The sequence below is a fragment of the Anser cygnoides genome, chromosome W (genome assembly GCF_040182565.1).
Source record: "Anser cygnoides isolate HZ-2024a breed goose chromosome W, Taihu_goose_T2T_genome, whole genome shotgun sequence".
Classification (NCBI taxonomy): Eukaryota; Metazoa; Chordata; class Aves; order Anseriformes; family Anatidae; genus Anser; species Anser cygnoides.
This window is the reverse complement of record NC_089911.1, coordinates 13,263,503-13,282,052: the sequence shown is the minus strand read 5'-3', so window position 1 is coordinate 13,282,052 and position 18,550 is coordinate 13,263,503. Positions and strand designations below refer to the sequence as shown.

The 18,550-nt window shown below is 40.7% G+C and overlaps 1 protein-coding gene across 2 annotated transcripts in view; it reads left to right on the top strand.

Moving 5' to 3' along the window:
• LOC125181568 (zinc finger SWIM domain-containing protein 6-like) overlaps positions 1-18,550 on the top strand; it is a 90,229-nt gene that overhangs the window by 48,662 nt on the left and 23,017 nt on the right. For both annotated transcript variants that reach the window (XM_066987335.1, XM_066987336.1), the window contains exons 8-9: positions 4,919-5,179; positions 8,870-9,005. In XM_066987335.1, the coding sequence (XP_066843436.1) occupies positions 4,919-5,179; positions 8,870-9,005 (397 nt within the window). The remainder of the gene's footprint in view (positions 1-4,918; positions 5,180-8,869; positions 9,006-18,550) is intronic.

The window sequence follows — 18,550 nt, the reverse complement described above, 5'->3', positions numbered from 1 at the left end:
TTGCAGAAGATCACAAAAATCACAGAATTGTTGAGGTTGGAAGGAAGTTCTAAAGATCTGCTTAGAGCAGGATCAGCTGCAGCAGATTGCCCAGGACTGTGTCTACTTGGGTTTTGGATAACTCCAAGAATGAAGACTTTACAACCTCTCTTGGCAATCTCTTCCAGTGTTCTACCTTCACAGTAAAAAATTCTTTCCTTATGCTCAGATGGAAATGTGTTTCAGTTTGTGCCTATTGCCTCTTTTCCTGTCACAGATTATCACTGAGAAGAGTCTGGCTCAGCCTTCTTTACACTCTCCTATCATATATTTATACGTACTGGTAAGATACTCTTGAGCCTTCTCTTTTCCAGGCGAAACAGTCCCAGCTGTCTCAATCTCTGATCATATAGAGATGCTCCAGTCCCTTACTCATCTTTGTGACCCCTCACTGGATTTGCTCCAGTATGTCCATGTACTGGGGAGCCCAGAACTGAACACAGCACTCCATATGTGTCTCACCAGTGCTGAACAGAGGGGAAGGATCAACTCCCTCGACCTGCTGGCAACACTCCTCCTAATGCATCCCAGGATGTTCATAGAATCATAGAAGCATAGAATGATGTGGGTTGGAAGGGACCTCAAGGATCATCTAGTTCCAACCCCCCTACCATAGGCAGGGATGCCACCCACTAGATCAGGTTCCTAAGGGTCTCATCTAACCTAGTCTTGAACAACGCCAGGGATGGGGCATCCACAACCTGTCTGGGCAAACTGTTCCAGTGCCTCACCACTCTCTGAGTGAAAAATTTCCTTCCAAGCTCTAATGTAAACCTTCCCTCTTTTAGTTTAAAACCATCCCCCCCTTGTCCTGTCGTTATCTACCTGAGTAAAGAGTCCTTCTGCATCCCTTTTATAAGACCCCTTTAATTACTGAAAGGCTGTGATGAGGTCATCCTGGAGCCTTCTCTTCTGTAGGCTGAAATGCACCAGCTCTCTCAGCCTTTCTTCATAGGAGAGGTGTTCCAGCCCCTTGATCATCTTTGTGGCCCTCCTCTGGACCTGCTCTAACACATCTACATCTTTCTTGTACTGGGGGCTCCAGACCTGGATGCAGTACTCCAAGTGAGGCCTCACAAGGGCAGAGCAGAGGGGGACAATCACCTCCCTTGACTTGCTGGCCACTCCTCTGTTGATGCAGCCCAGGATGCAGTTGGCCTTCTGGGTTGCAAACATGCACTCATGTCGAGCTTTTCATCCATCAGAACCCTCAAGTCATTCTCCACAGGACTGCTCTCAATGAGTTCTTCTCCCAGTCTGTACTCATGTCCGGGATTGCCCCAACCCAGGTGCATCACCCTGAATTTAGACTTGTTGAACCTCATTAGGTTCATGTGGGCCCACTTCTCAAGCCTGTCCAGGTCCCCTCGGGCGGTATCCCTTCCTTCTGTCATATCAACCCCACCACTCAGCTTGGTGTCATCTTCAAATTTGTTGAGGGTGCACTCGATCCCACTGTCTATGTCATTGATAATGATATTAAACAGTACCAGTCCCAGGACAGACCCCTGCAGTACACCACTTGTCACCGGCCTCCACTTGGACATAGATCCATTGACCACTACTCTCTGGGTGTGACCTTCAAGCCAATTCCTTATCCACTGAATAGTCAGACAGAGCAAAATACACCTAGACTTCTCTGGGGAGATGGATTTTCTCTGATTTCCATACTTAAGCGCCAGGCTCCTGGAAAAGGAGAGACAGAACTTACATTTCTAATCTCTCTTGCAATAATTTCAGGTCTTACCAGTTGCAACAGCAGTTTGAAAGTGCCACACAGAATTTGAGTTGCTGGTGCCTCTGTCAGTTTTCCATAGTTGCAGCTTCAGCTATTGTTGCTGTACGGGCACTTCAGTGCATAGCTCCACTACTCTTAGAGCATCTTTTGCTGTGCAGTATTGTCCTCCTATTTAACATTTTTTGTTCATTGGACACCACAGGTGAAGGCAAAGAATGGCAAATCATGCAATCATAGAATGGTTTGGGTTGGAAGGGACCTTAAAGATCATCCAGTTCCAGCCCAAACCAACCGGTCCTAAGACAGACCTCTGAAGGACACTACTCGTTACCAGCCTCCACCTGGACATAGAGCCATTGACTACAACTCTTGAAGGGTGCGGCCTTCAAGCCAACTCCTTATCCACTGAATGGTCCACCCATCAAGTCCATCTCTCTCCATTTTGGAGTTCAGGATGTCATGTGGGAGTGTGTCAAAGGCCTTGCAGAAGTCCAGGTAGATGACATTGGTCAGTCTTCCCTTGCCAATTGATGCAGTCACTCCACCGTAGAAAGCCACCAGATTGGTCAGGCACGATTTGCTCTTGGCGAAGCCATGCTGGCTGTCTCAGATCACCTCCTTGTCTTGCATGTACCTCGACACTGCTTCCAGGAGGCCCTTTTCCATAATCTTGCCAGGCACAGAAGTGAGGCTCACCGGTCTGTAGTTCCCCAGGTTCTCCTTTCTACCCTTTTTAAAAATGGGAGTGATGTTTCCCTTTTTCCTGTCAACAGGGACTTCGCCTGACTGCCAGGACTTTTCAAATATGATTGAGAGAGGTTTGGCAACTACATCAGCCAATTCTTTCAGGACCCTGGGTGTTATTGTACATCTTAGCTGCACATGCACATAATACTTCAAATAGAGGATAAAACACAAGATAACATACATGGCCTACAGAGAATATGAATTGGAAAACAGTGTTTCAGAATTGATGCATGATTTAGGTCAGGATGTTTATGCTCATTTTAATTTCAGTATTTGCTTTCCAGGAGCTTAAGTGATTCATTCCTTATTCTTAGTCTGTTTCCACCTCTGCAGTAGTTTCTCATCGCTTTCTGTGTGGACAAAAAATGGAGTCATCCCTCTACCTACTGGTCTTTTATATGCACATCCCCAATCTTCTTGGGGCTTTGCCTCAAAGCTCATTTTATTCAATTAGATTTTCTTCAGTAAACTTTTTATCCACCTATTCTGGAAGAACTTTTAATTAAAAGAAATCAGAAATCAGATTCTTTGCAATTAGTAAAAAAGAAAAAAAAAGTTTGTGTTCAAAAGTAAATTCCCACTACATACGCATATGCAATCTACCAAATACATTCAGCCTTCTCATTTGCCGCAGATGCCCACCTCCTTACATCTGTCCATTGTAACTTGTTGTTCCCCAATTAGACTTTTCCCTGCTAGAGGCTGGAATAGTATTTTGTCATATGGTGTATCTGTGAAGTGCCAAATGAATCAGTGGTACTCTTTAAAGCAGTTTATGGCTTGGTCTGTATGGAGTTTACAAGTAATCTTTACTGGAAGTAAGAAGTCTTGTTTCAGTAAAATTCAGAGGCATTATACTTGTTTATCATAAATGCAACTGTAACAATTAAATAAAAAATCTTGAAAAGAGCCCTAGCAAACAGAGGATGCTTAAATGTTGTGGAGTTATCAGGCCTACTGTACTTGCACAATCTTAATAACTTCATCTGAAATCTATGCAGAGGTATAAACACCTTCCCTTTCCACTTATACAACATCAAGGCTTTAAGGAGATACAGAAATGGTTGGGAAAAGAAACACACAAAAATTGAAATGAATCTTCCAATTTTTGCCTTATTAACATAAAACTGGAGAAAAACCGCCTTTCTCTAAATCATAGTTTAAAGATGAAAACTTTTATTTTTACTTGAGTGTATTTTTATTTTTATTTTTATTTTTATTTTTATTTTTATTTTTATTTGTATTTGTATTTGTATTTTTATTTTTATTTTTATTTTTATTTTTATTTTATTTTTATTTTATGTTTATGTTTATTATTTTATTTTATTTTTATTTTTATTTTATTTTATTTTTGTAATTGCTTTGTGTATTTCTCCCTTGTGGAGTTGGATAGTTTACAGTGGATCTTTGGATTTTGAAACTGAGCTAGTAACCTCCTTGTCTTGCATGTGCCTTGACATTGCTTCCAGGCAAAGGTGAGGTTCACTGGTCTGTAGTAGCCTGCGTCCCCCTTTCTACCCTTTTTAAAAATGGGAGTGATGTTTCCTTCTTCCTGTCACCAGGGGCTTTGCCTGACTGCCAGGACTTTTCAAATATGATGGAGAGTTGCTTGGCAACTACATCAGCCAGTTCCCTCAGGAGCCTGGGATGCACATCATGGGGCCCCATAGCCTTATACCAGTTCAGTTTCATCAGATGGTCTCGAACCTGCTCTTCACTTAGAGTGGGAGGGACTTTGCTCCCCCAGCCCTCATCTACAGGTTCAGGGAAACAAGAGATGTGGTAAGCCTGACTATCAGTGAAGACTGAAGCAAACAACTTTTTGAGTACCTCAGCCTTCTCCGTGTCTGCTGTTACAAGCTCTCCCTTCTCGTTTATCAGAAGGGGTACATTCTCCTTGGCCTTTTCTTTTTTGGCCAATGTACCCATGGAATCTCTTCCCGTTATTTTTTGTGTCCCTTGCCAAGCTCATTTCCATCTGTGCCTTGGCTTTCCTGATCCCATCCCTGCACATCCAGACAGCATCCCTCTACTCTTGCCAGGCCTCATGTCCCTGCTTCCACTGCCTGGGCATTTCCTTCTTGCACCTCAGTTTGACCAGCAGGTCCTTGTTCAGCCATGCTGAAACTGTATTTTTATTTTTTTTTAATTTTTATTTTTTTTAATTTTTAATTTTTTATTTTTATTTTATTTTTATAATTGCTTTGTGTATTTCTCCCTTGTGGAATTGGATAGTTTACATTGGATCTTTGGATTTTGAAATTGAGCTAGTAATTTAAATAATTTTAAAGAAATGAATACTGGCAGAGATAGCATTTGTAAATATGGCGTTATAAGCAGATTATGGATTAGAATGACTTGCTGATGTGTTGTTCTTTGTGTCACCCTTTACAGAGAACATGGGGCAATGCAAATCTCTGGAGTACCATCACCTGCCTGCACACAAATTCTTAGAAGAAGGGGAATCTTATTTAACTCTGGCTGTGGAAGTAGCATTGATAGGGCTGGGACAACAACGAATAATGCCAGATGGCTTGTACGCACAAGAGAAGGTTTGTCAAAATGAGGAGCAGCTGATTTCTAAGCTACAGGAAATTGAATTGGATGATATTCTGGTGAAGATTTTTCGAAAACAAGCAGTCTTCTTATTAGAAGGTAGCTCGCTATAGATGCTAACTGCTTCTTTAAACTGCCTTCACTTATAGAAGCCCACAGAACCAGTATTCTTTTGGAAGCTGACTTTATGTACTTGATGTTTTTTTGATGTAGAATTCACAGAATCACAGAATGTTAGGGATTAGAAGAGACCTTGAAAGATCATCTAGTCCAATCCCCCTGCCGGAGCAGGAATTCCAGCAAAATTTTGTTTGCAATTTCTTATGAAAATCAAACATACACTGAATAAATACCATGACTGTAGAAATAAGGCATCCGCTGATTTACAAGCCTTTAATTTTTATTGCATTTTGTTCTTTAAATTTTTTGTTTGATATAATCTCAGTATCCTAATTGTACAGCCCAGGCTCACAATTAAATATTATAGACATCAGTTATCAGCAGTTCTCAAGTAGCAGAATTCTAAATGTCACTTGTATCCTGAAAAAGGACTGGCAGCTTTGTAAATGTATGAATATTTTTACCTCTTTTCCCAATTAAAGAGCTCAGAAAATTCACTTAGAATTACTGGGACAGAACTACAACATTTTATTTGTAGCAATTAGGAAAATGACTTGCCTCTGAAGTTTGAATCATACATGACAATTGAAATACATGGTCAAATATTGAGGCTTAAGGCCTGATCTTATGACTAAATTGTGACTAAGTTATGTGTTTGGGAGTCACTGTGGTGGGTTGCAATAAAATCTGTGGGAAAAAAAAGTGCATGCCTTTGCCTTAGCTTTCAAAAAGGCTTGACATGTAACACTTAAGCCTCATGTTCAGAAAGTAGCCTCATGGGATCTGAGGTTGTCTTTCTAGCTTTTGGGTGTTTTGTTTTTTTATTTTTAATGGAAGAAAAAACTTTAAAGGAACTAATTCGCCAAAGGCATGGTTTTGTTTTGAGTGCCTACTCAAGGGATGGTGTGGAGTACAGTAGGCTCTAGGTGAGTTGTGAAGACTTACAGAGCAGTCATGTTTTGTTTTCTTTCTGTAAGACATTTGTCTTTTAAAACTTCTTTAATGGAAGAGATGCAGTATGTTGTTTAGGGTTCTCAGCTGTGAGTCACCGTTGTTGCCCAGATCCTTAAAGACTCTGGCACCTACTGATGGTGCCATTTGAAACCGCAGAGAAGCTGCACCATAGGGAGAGTTTCCATTATGGTATGGCTATACTGCTGCTTTACGGCCTTTGGACAAGAACACCAGCTAACTGGATCCAGCTATTAACCACCACCGGACAGGGATCCTATGGATTATAATTTGCTGCATTTCTTTACTGAGGAAAAGGCAGGATTTCTCTCAAGTGTTCGCTGATACTTATAGTTTACTATAAGGTAATCTTAGCAGGAAATCTGCTAAAATAACTACCTATGAAATTACCATAGTGAGCAGTGTGCAGTGTCTTGCATTACTGTTTGCTGAGAAATCTAGCTTTCCTGCAATAGCTTCAGTTTATGCCAGGTTAGGCAGAAATTGCCAGCTCACATGGAAGAAAAACTGCAGTGACTGAAGATCCTAATCATATCAATTGTGTTTTTATAGTTATAGTCCTGTAGGTATACATATAAAAAAAAAAAACTTAACCAATATTAAGCTGATTTCTATGCTGTTAATGCAGATTAATGCATGTTGTATGTAGCTACCACTTGACTGAGTGGGAAAGCAGAATGTTAAGACTGTTGCAAGAACTGTTTTAATTTTTTGCTTGACTGCTAAGTTAATGTCAGAATATGTTTTTATATAAATGCTTTGTCCTGTACTCCTCATGTCCTAACTGAGTTTCTGACTGAATCACCAACTGGCAAACATACATGAAATGGCTTCTTTCATTGAAACAATGCTAGATAGTTTTCAATGGCTTTCAAATTCATTTCAAATGATTAGAGACATTGTGTCACCTACTAAATCTTCATTGACATTTCCTTTGTAATCAGTCTTCAGAAATGCCCACCTATGGAACTCAGTTTTTTTTTCATGCACTGTGATTTTTATCTTTTCATTTTGTGCTAAGGCACCCTTCGGAAAAACATTGCTGAAACAACTGTGCTGGTCTAAGTTGTTCAAGTTGTTACCATCTACATCTCATGTAGTTCCTGAGGAGGGGCAGTGGAGAGGGAAGTGTGAGTCTTTTCTTCCTGGCAACAGATGACAGGATGAGTGGGAACAGCACATAGCTGTGCAAGGGGAGGTTCAGACTGGACACCAGGAAAAATTTCTTTACTGTGAGGGTGGTCAAACACTGGAACAGGCTTCCTAGAGAGGTGGTTGATGCACCCCATGCCTGTCAGTGTTCAGTAGGCATTTGGACAATGCCCTCAATAATATGCGTTAACCTTTGATTAGCCCTGAAGTGGTCAGGCAGTTGGACTAGATGGTCTTTGAAGGTCCCTTCTAACTGAACTATTCTGTTCTGTTCTGTTCTGTTCTGTTCTGTTCTATTCTATTCTATTCTATTCTTTGTAGCAGAAGTGGCTACATAAATTGTGCAAGTACTCCTCATCCATTCCAGTGTAGGATCAGACACAGTTTGAACTGCTGCTTCTGGAAACTGTTTAAATGATATGTGTGATTCTGCAGTGAAGAAGTGTGCTCACACAGTAATTTGTCCATACAAGCATGGTGGGTTGAAATCTCTAGTAGAGGAGAAATCAAAATTCTCTTCTCCTGTAGTAACTTCTGGGAGTGCTGGCTGCTATATGTGCAGTAATTTTCCAATAATACTTAATGTACAAGTCTTATTCTGTCTTGCAACATTTTATGCTTGAACTTCTGGCTGCTGAAGTCAAAAACTGCTTGACACAGTTTTCCTGTTAACAGGAATAACAGCCTCAAGGTTGCAGGAGAAATGTAAAAATGGGGTTCGTAGTTACCGAACATTCAGAACTCAGCAAGGAAATAATTGCATTTAAATTTTTTTTAAATCATCATTTCTGCTGTCAGTCCTGACACTGCAGTTCTGAAATTGAAATACTGCACTGTGTGCAAAGTTTGCTGTCCCAACAGTGGGGATAGTTTCCCTACAACAAATATCATTTTTAAGATCATGTGGCAGTAACGGACTAGCAAAACCATTTTCGATGCAAGATCTGACCTAGTCTTCTCTGGAGACAAAATCTAGACCAAAGGGTTATTTAAATGCCTAATGTCGGGTGAGATGTTAATAGCAATCAAGCGCTGCTGTAGTGATTGTTCATGTAACTTCAATTGAAGATACGCACTTTTCTGCTGTAACCACACTTTTTTTTCTGGTAGATTTGTGAGAAAGCAATCACACACCAACAGAGGGTACATAGGGATTCATATGTACAATATAACTACATGAAGGCAAAGCTGGGATTAACACCTTCTCCTTTTGCATATCATAAATTTGTTGAATGAGCCCCATGGAGCACTGAGACCATTCTGTCATTTGTATGTGCACTGGTAGTGTGCTTAGTACTATGCAATTTACGGTCTGTCTCATTGTCTCAAAGAATATATGGTATGTAATATATTTGTAATATATTGTATCTATGTGATGTGTATAGTATAATTCACAAAAATATCAATGCAATTTTACCTTTTGTACAGAAAACTCTGTCTCTGAATACCAATTCTAACTCAAGATATAGTGAGTGTTTTTTAAAGGTGCAGAAGTTAGGTTTTAGCAGTCTGTAAAGATTGACATTCTCTTTCTTTTTCCTACAGCTGGACCATATAGTGGTTTAGGTGAAGTCATCCATCGAGAGAGTGTTCCAATGCACACATTTGCCAAGTATCTCTTCACCTCTCTCCTACCTCATGATGCTGAATTAGCATACAAAACTGCACTGAGAGTCATGCGGTATGTATTCACAAGTCATCTAGAAAGAGCACAAGTAGAGATCGGGAAAAGGGGGAAAAGCTTGGTAATTAAGACCTAGCCTTTTTTGTCTAAAAGAAGCATCGTTCTCTTTAAGGAAAAATTACGTTGGTTCTGTAATCTGTAAAAGTGAGTGATGTTTGTAGTAACTACAGTATAATCATTTATAAATGTAAAATTAATGTTTACCTACAACTGTAAAACAGTGTTCTCTGTTATAATCTTTCCTTCTAGAATCCCCCTCTTGGGGAATGTGGCTTTGTGTTCAATGATGACAGCTTTAACATGTGTGTTTGTGTATATGTGATGGTAGTGGTGAAGAAATGAGGAAAGAGGCATCTTACCAGCAGTCTCAGTATCATTTGTTGCTTAGTCTGTTCTGTAGGACTATTTGTTCCACCAGTCTTCTTTATAAATTATCTCTCGATGGTAGGTTTGAAACCATATGGTGTGGTCTGACACAATACTTTTTTCTTGTGCTTCATAACTAAGCAGTCTTATACACTTTTGAATATCAGGATTTAAATGGAATACATCATATGACAACAAAATGTGTGACTTGGATACCATTTGTCTTCAGTAATCGGGAGAAAGGTGTTTCTCAGGGAGTGCTCAGTATGCGTTGGCTTTATCTCAGGGCAGGCCAGACTGTTAATGGCAGCTAAGAAGAGCCTTCTGAAATAAGTTTTAAGGGCCTAAATCATCAACAATAAATCTATGTTGTCCTCCTACAGTGCACGGAAGAAACTGATCTTATCTGAATTTTGTGGTTGCTGTCAAGAACTTGTAGTAAATGATGGTTGACAAAGAATAGCCACAACTGACTGCTAGGAGCAATCAAGTCCCATATTAAAAACATGAGTGTTGGGTTTTCCTGGTCATTATTATCAAGAATGATTGCACAGTGATTGAAGGACATGCTATCCACATAAGTAGTAGTTAGCTTCATCAGACAAGATGTATCCTAGTGGTTTGGAGTTGTATATTTTTTCTGGAGTTTCTCCAGAATGATAAACAGGGAGAAAACAATTATGTGTTCAAAGGACTAAATGGGAAGGCATGCATAAAAACAAAGCATATCTACTCTCAGGTCAGGCCAAAGGTCTGTTTAGCCTGGTTGTTTTGTATTTTTGTTGTTGTCTCCAAACATGTCTAGTAGTGGATGTTAGGGGAGGAGTTTCAGAAATATGAAGAGTGACCTTGCATCCTTGCTGCTTGTGATTAGAAATTTAGGAACTAAACTGAGAAGACAAAAATGCATTATTGATGAACTGTTGAGAACATTCAAATGTTATGATCAGAAAGCTGTCTGGGTCAGCTAGGTTCACCCCTTTTCTTTCAAGGCAAGTTAAGTGTATCAATAACCTCGGTCATATCAGATCAGCAAGATAGTACAAAATTTGTATTAAAAAGAAAAAAAGTAGGTCATTTTTTGTAAAATAGACTTGTGTCCTTATATTTATTTCTAGAAGAGGGAAAATTGAGCATCTTTTCCTCCATGGCAGGGAGGAAATGGCAATGGCATGGACAAAAATATCAGCTGGAAATTAGTAAATGTGTGTGGTGGTTTTACTCAGGTGGGCAGCTGAGCTCCACCACAACCGCTCTCTCACTCCCCCTCCTCAAAGAGGAAGGGGGAGAAAATACAACACAAAGAGCTCAAGGTTTGAGATAAGGATGATGTAATTAAAGGGAAAAGGGAGAGGAAAAAAAAAAAAAGGCCATGCGGAAACACAGAGAGAGAGGAAAAAAAAGTTACTCTCTACTTCCCATCAACGAGTGATGTTCGGCCACATCCTGAGAAGCAGGGCCTCAAAACACGTAACAGTTGTTCGGGAGGACAGGCCCTTCCACCACGAGAGCCCCCCTTTTTATTGCTGAGTGTGACAGCATATGGTATGGAATGTCCCTTTGCTTGGTTTAGGTTAGCTGCCCTGGTGATGTCTCCTCCCCATCACTTGCCCACCCCCAGCCTGCTGGCTCTTGGGGGCTTGGAGGGAGTCCTGATGCGGTGCCAGTATTATGCAGCAATAGACACAACACTGGAGTGATACCAGTACTGTTCTAGCTACGAGTGCAGAGCACAGCACTATGTGGGCTGCTGCAGGGAAAGTTAACTCCATCCCAGACAGACCCAGCACAACCTCCACCCCTTATTCCATAACCTTTGTGTCACACTCGGGTCCCCCATACTTTAGTATATAGATATTCTCATTACCACTGTTCCCTGTCCATTAAAATATTTATAGGTCTGTACTTCTTTTCATTCCATAGGCCTCTCCCCAAAATGTTCATAAGAACTGTTGATGGTTTCAGCTTCATCTGTCAAAGTGGTCACTCAGGGCAGGCGGAGTTGGTTTTCTTGACGCCAGCACCAGCTTAAGTCACTGCTGCACTTGCCTGGTTCCTTGCAAAGTTGACCTGTCATTGGTTCTGCAGTGTCCTTCTGGAGAGAAAAATACGATGAAAAAGGCTCAAGGGTTGAGATAAGGGCAGGGAGATCACTCACCAATTACTGTCATGGGCAAAACAGACTCAGCAGAGGGAGATTAAAGAAATTTATTGACTATCACTAACAAGCTAGAGAAGTGAGAAACAAAGAAAACAAACTAAAAACAACTTCCCCTCATTCACCTTCTTCCACCTCCTCCCCCCAGGCGGCACAAGGGAACGGGGGAATGGGGGTTACAGTCAGTCTATAGCGTTTCTCCACCGCCTCTCCTTCACAGTCGCTCTCTTCCCCTGCTCCAGTGTGGGGTCCCTCCCATGGGATACAGTCCGTCCCAAACTGATTCTGTGTGGGCTTCCCAGAGAGTGCAGTTCCTCAAGAACTGCTCCAAATATGGGTCCGTACCACAGGGTCCATCCATCAGGAGCAAACTGCTCCAACGTGGGTCCCCCACAACTCCAGCCAGATCACCTGCGCCTGCGTGGGCTCCTCTCCACAGGCTACATGTCCAGCCCAGAGTCTGCTCCTGCGGGTGATCTGCATAGATCGCAGCCTCCTTCAGGTCAGATCCACCTGCTCCATCATGGTCTCCTCCACGGGCTGTAGCGTGGAAATCTGCTCCGCCGTGGTACAGCATGGGCTGCAGGGAGACAGCCTTCTCCACCATGATCCTCTCCACAGGCCGCTAGGGAACTTCAGCTCTGGCACCTCCTCCCCCTCCTTCACTGTCCTTGGTGTCTGCAAGTTTGTTTCTCACTCTTCACTCTCCCAGCTACTGTAGTGTGGCAGGTTTTTTCCCCCGTTCTTAAATATGCTCTCACAGAGGCGCAAACAACATCGCTTATTGGCTTTGCTTTGGCCAGCAGCGGGTCCCTTTGGAGCCAGCTGAAACTGGCCCTTATCTAACATGGGGCAGCTTCTGGATTCTTCTCACAGAAGGCACCCCTACAACCCCCTGCTACCAAAACCTTGCCACATAAACCCTCTACAATACACTGCATAGAAATTTCTACAGTTGTTCATTCTTTTAGAAGCAGAGCACATTTCTTTCTTTGCTTCAACATTTTTCAAAGAAGTTAACTTCCCAAGACCATAGCTAATTGCTTTCCACACATAAAAGCATATATTGTCTGTGTACACTCCTGTCTACATGGATCGTTGACCCATGATGGAGTATGGAGTATTTTGCCTCTCTGTATTCAAAATCATCTGTTTGTGTTTCAGTTTTTGAATCCTCTTTTAGTGTGTGGAACACACGGTATGAAATTAGTGGAAGCATGAAATGCACCTCAGGTCTGCAAGGACAGGGTTTGCTGTCCTTCATGGTCACTTCCGTGTCTGTCTACAGTTCTCTTCTTGCAGCACCAAAACACATACAGTGGAGCCTAGGAGAATGTAGATCTGCAGTTGACTGCTCACTTGTAATCTGAACTTTTTGTTGCTCCCTTGTTTAGCCTGAATTTCACCCAGGCTTTGAAAGCCAGGCTTTAACGGTGATGTTTAATCACAGGTTAGCTTTGCTAAGACCTAACTAAATAATTGATGTTGGGAAGGAAAAAAAAAAAAGTGAAGAATGCTAAATCTGTTGTAGCTTGTGCTTGTTCTGCTGTCCCCTAACCTTGCCAAAATTGCATGAAAGTCATACATTCACAGCAGCATTTCCTTTTCACAGCAAAGGAACGTAGAGACTGGCAATGAAATTCAAACTGACAAAAGATTTCCCCCAAACAGCCTCTTCCTTTCATGCTCTTTTTCTATTTACTGTTACTCATAACCTAATAATCCCCTTTGCATTTTGTAGTTGGGATTTTTCCTGTTTAATGAAACCATTTAATAATGCATCTTTTTCCCCCCTCCTTCTGTGCTTGGAAAAATCAGCTAAAAAATTTATACATATTTTATTTTTACATATATAAAGCTATGTAAAAAGGTTTTTCAATGGGACTAAGAAAGACATTTGACTCTTGATACAAATCAAAGGGGCAGTTGGTTAATCTGTATTTTTTCATATTATCATGTGCATGTGTCTGAAAATATTAGTAATAACGTGCTGATGGTTATTTACCTGGTGTGTTGTAATTGTATGTGCTTGCTAAATACCCTAACATATATTCAAAATGACCTTTCTCAGAGAATTCTTAAAGATACTCTCATATGCCTTAAGAACCTACATAAAACTGATTGAACTGTTACAGGTACCTTAAAACTGTTTTACGGTCTCCATTCTTACTGTGAAAAAAAAGTCATACGCTCCAGTTATGTAAAGAACTTAGGTATTTATTTAAGTGCAAAAAATGGTAAAGTTTATTCCATAAGAAATATCACAGGATTTTTAATATTATTCAGTATTTGAAATATTATTGACAAAAGAGATCCAATTTCCTCTGTCCTCCCAGATGACTTCCTGCTAGAATATCACTTGCATATGAAAGCTAGTAGAAACAGAAACATGGATTAGTGGCACATGGCAATAGGATTTTAGAACTGTCGGACACTCATATGGAACTCATGTGGACACAGCCAGGCAAGGTCTAAATTAACTACCTCAAACACTAGTGCAAGTGAATCACAGATGTGTGTGACTTCTCAGAGAAGTTTTCTGAATGCTATTTTGACTCTCTCAGCTAGACCAACTATAACATGACCAGCAGCTTGGCTAGTTTACTTCTACAGGTACTGTAGTTTAAGTTATATCTTCAGAACACAAACATGTGAAAGCTATTCTTTTTCATCTATACATACTCTATATAATTATTTCTCAAATATAATATCTAACATTCTCTTGGTACATGTACACACCTTACTCCAAACTGACACTTGATCAAATTGTTCAGTCCCATGATTTTATGGATGTACTGGTTTAGGACTCTGTTGCGTTACGGAATGTAGCCAATTAACCGTTATGGGTCCGGTCGGGTTCAGGATACTGAACTATCACGGTCACAGATTCACCAATAATGTAGGTATGTTCTGAGATGCTACTCAAGGGCTCCTGCCTTTTCATGAGTTAATCTTAGATGGCTTGATCTTGCTTATCAATACCCAAGCTCTGCAAATGTCTCCCACTTCCTGCTGATCTATAACAATCTTTCATATAGAAGATGTTAATTGTAGTAATGTGCTTGAGCACATGATAGAATAGGCACAGGCCAAGTGAGACAATAGTTGAGTAATGCGGTGTGACTTCCTTCCCCTGCAAGGTAGAGGGGTGCATAACCTTATGGGAAATATCACAGATTTCCCCTTCTCCCCTACATGTTGTGTCTAGGTTTGAGGTTGCAGCAGAGAAAAGACTTGTGGTTATGGGCTGTTGCATTGTGTTACAACTTTGCTTGCTCTGAAAAGCCAGGTTTGGGTTGCAGGTGAGATAGTTATCTGGTCAGCTGTGGGGAAGAGGAAACAGAAAACCGGTGAATGAAATACTAAGAATGCCTCCCACCATGTAGGAGGCAAGATCTCGTAGAGAGGTTCTTATCTTTTTTTAAGCCCCTAGATAAATCCAAGCTTAGAGTGTAATACAGCTTTGTTATGTGCCTATGACATTATGCAGGACTCTCTGTGCTGAAAAGCAAACCAAACAGTAATATACCACACAAGGTAATTATTTAACCACACATGGTAAAAAACAAACAAGCAAACAAACAAAAAAGAAACACAAAGAACAAAGATGGAAGCAGAACCACCCTCATATTTAGAGGACAGCAGTGGGAGAATAATGCACTCATCAGGACATTCTGTTCATTTCTCTGCTTTGCCATAGATTTCCTGTGTGTCTTGATGAGGCATTCCTTAGCTTCTGTATTCCAGTTTACCATCTGCAAGTTGAGGATACAGAATCTAAAAGTGAAGATGAGGGCATTAAAAGCTGTGTGGCTATAAAAAAGTAATAATAAAAATCAGTACCTGTGATAGTGGGGACAATATAAATATTATGATAAGGGAGCAGTTTTAATTGTCACTGGAGGTATTTCTGGAAAGCATGCTTCCCTACTGTATTTACTCCTTTTTCATACATTTGAGTCGGATTGTGTCTCATAGATGCTTCCTGAGTTTCAGAACTTCATAAGATTACCGCTGCTTATTCTATGGATTAGTTTCTTTGCTTTATGCTTAACTGGCAAATTAATGTTGTCAGTAGCTTGGGAAAATACAACTTGCCTTTGTATGCCCTCAGCCAGAGAACAATTTGTGTCTGCAAATTTTCATGCAATGCTTTTGTTTTATTGCTATTATATCTTTGCTAAGATAATTATTACTGAGAATATCTTACAGATATTAGTGCCTGGGTATTATTTTGTGCAGTTGCATATTGGCAAATAAAATGCTGTTTTTAATACTGCTTTAAACTAGTTTAACATATTCTAATAGAAGTATCTCATAAAGAACCTATAATGTCATGCAAAGTACTTTTGAGACTTAATCAAGCTGGTAAAGCAGGGAATCTGTTTATTTAAATGAAGCTCTGGTGTTCTCTGGCTATGCTGAATTTTTGCATGAGTGAAGGGATGTGCAGGAAGCATCAGAGTCCTACAGAGAAAATTAGGACCTCTGGGTGTGGTTTAGGTGGGCTCACAGATGTGTGTTAACTGACTCTAGCAATACTAAGGCACTCTAGTTGGCTATAAGGTTAAATTTATGGAACCTATCAGTCACTGTTTCCCCCTTCCTCTCCCCACCAAACACAAACACACACACACACACCAGGAATAAAGTGATACTAAGGAAAATATTTATTTCAGATAATAGACAGTAGTGTATATTGCTCAGAGTATTTCCTTACTAAGGAGCTTGATGTTCAGGTGCATATGAATTTGATAAAAGATGTATCTGAAAACCGTAGGGGAGGGGGTAGGTAGGATTTATTTTTTTTAAGGCATGCTTAGTATTAAATGCCATGATGTTCTATTAAGTGAGCTATTTAGCATACTTTCATGTTCTTTTGTGCATGCGCTGTTCCTTGAGATGCTGTTGCGTTAAGGGGTGTAGCCAATTAACCGTTATGGGTCCGGTCGGACTCAGGGTATTGAACTATCACGGTCACAGATTCACCAATAACGTAGCACGCCCTCACTCTAGTCGCGTTCAATGAGAACTATCACGGCTAGGAACAATGCAATTAAGTGCAATTTATTACAGCAACAGGTACGCAGGTTCTTTGGATTGCTGGCAATAAATTCACTGTCTGCAAAAGCAAGCAAGCATGCATGAAACACACAGGTACACACCTGGTATAACCAAGCGTTCAAAACTTACCCCACGGCGTCCCAATGGGGGGGGGGGGGGGGGGGAAGAGAAGCTCAGCCCATCGACTGACCCTAGAAGTCAGAAGGTATCCTTCGTGATGGTATCTTCCCTAACATCCCCTCTCTCTTAAGCCAATTAATATTATTTTCCATCTTGAGCTTGAGTGACTCTAGTCATGCATATCTTGGTTATAATTGGTAAAAAGTTTTCTCGCTTTTGTTTAAAGGTATAGGCTCTGAGAAATTCACAGCGCGTGCTCAGTGAGGGCTGGTCGCACCTTGGAGGCGGGTAGCTTTTGGGATGGAGGTGTGTTTTGGTATTATAATGATATTATAATGAGCAAAAGTTCACTAGAGTAGAGCATTTTGTCAAAAACATGACAGGTCGTTGGCTCAGGGTAGCAAATGTGCAGCTTATCGCTCTCGGTGTGCACAAGAACAATCGAGTCCCCACCTGGTCACAGAGCCTAGCCGTGATGTCTCCACTCTGCTCTACACTCCGTACTGTTCCTTAGAGTCAGCACACCAGGTTCCCCTAGTGCGATAGCATCTAAGGTTGGAGGCCTAGGGAACGCTTAGGTAATGCAGCTACACTCCACCCTGAAAGCTTCTTCAATGCTGTACGTTTTCTTTAAAATGTGAATATTAGTTTAATTTGCCTAGTCACTTTAGGCAATCACACTGCATAATCCACCCTGTGACTATAGTCACTCAAGCTTCATGACATTTGGAATGTGTCAGGTATATCACATACATTCTCAGGATGAGGATTATCGAGTGTACGTACATCATGTAGGGATACTAAACGTTTCATCATAGTCCAGAGTTTAACATACAAACTAATTGTTAGTATAAAGCATAATACAGTGAGTAGTAACAAAACAACAACAGGGTGAAGCATCTTGTTGAAGATTCCTGTGGCAGTTGACAACCATCCAAACAATGTGTCCCACCAACAGTTTTTCATCTTTCTTTATTCTTTCCATCACTTGATGTGTTTCTTCTATATCATGATGGACAGTAATCAAAGTCTTTCATCCATTTTCTTGAACTTGTTTCATTAACTGCTTCAAATCTTCATGTAACAGTAATTTCTTCACCAGGGTAAGGTTCATTCCAATAGGCATAGGCAGCAGATCATGGAGTATAATTTCAGTGGGTAAAGTTCCTCCTTTTCCCTCTCTAATAATAGCTGCTGCTACAGACTATATCCATAACTCTGCTTGGATGCAGCTCAAGGAAGGGAAGTATCACCTTGAGTTTTTCCAAGGGTATTTACAATTAATTGATTATATGATTTTATTGGTCATTCCAATTTCCTTAGGTCATCTGTAGTAGCAGTTATTCTACTCATTAGAACCTCGGCATCAATGCTCTTTAATATACCTAATCCTGTTCCCAATAACCCAGTTGCATCTTGTGGCATGTGCCAAGATTGTTTCAGAGAACATCCATGTAAGCACACTAACCAGCCGGTGTAGGCAGTCCTCAAAAAGGTGGTCTACCCTTTTTAGAGACCAGCTAGGGTTAAAGAGAACTTGTTGTCCCACATTTTTAATTAGGTAAGGACCTGTGTTGAAGACGGAAGGAGTTAGACTAATGGGAGGCCGAGTTGGTACATTTTCAAATATCTGCGGGAGCAGAGGCTTCTTGTTCTTTACAATCGACGTGGATGTCGCTGTACCAATTGTAAATTCGAATAGCAATTCAGTGCCTCTGTAACCCCAAAGACAGTACGCAGTTATAGGTTTGGTGAAAGTAAAATTGTGCCAGCAATTAGAATTTGGTTCAGTTATTTTGCTAAAACTGGTACTATAATTTTGTGGTCTGGAAGA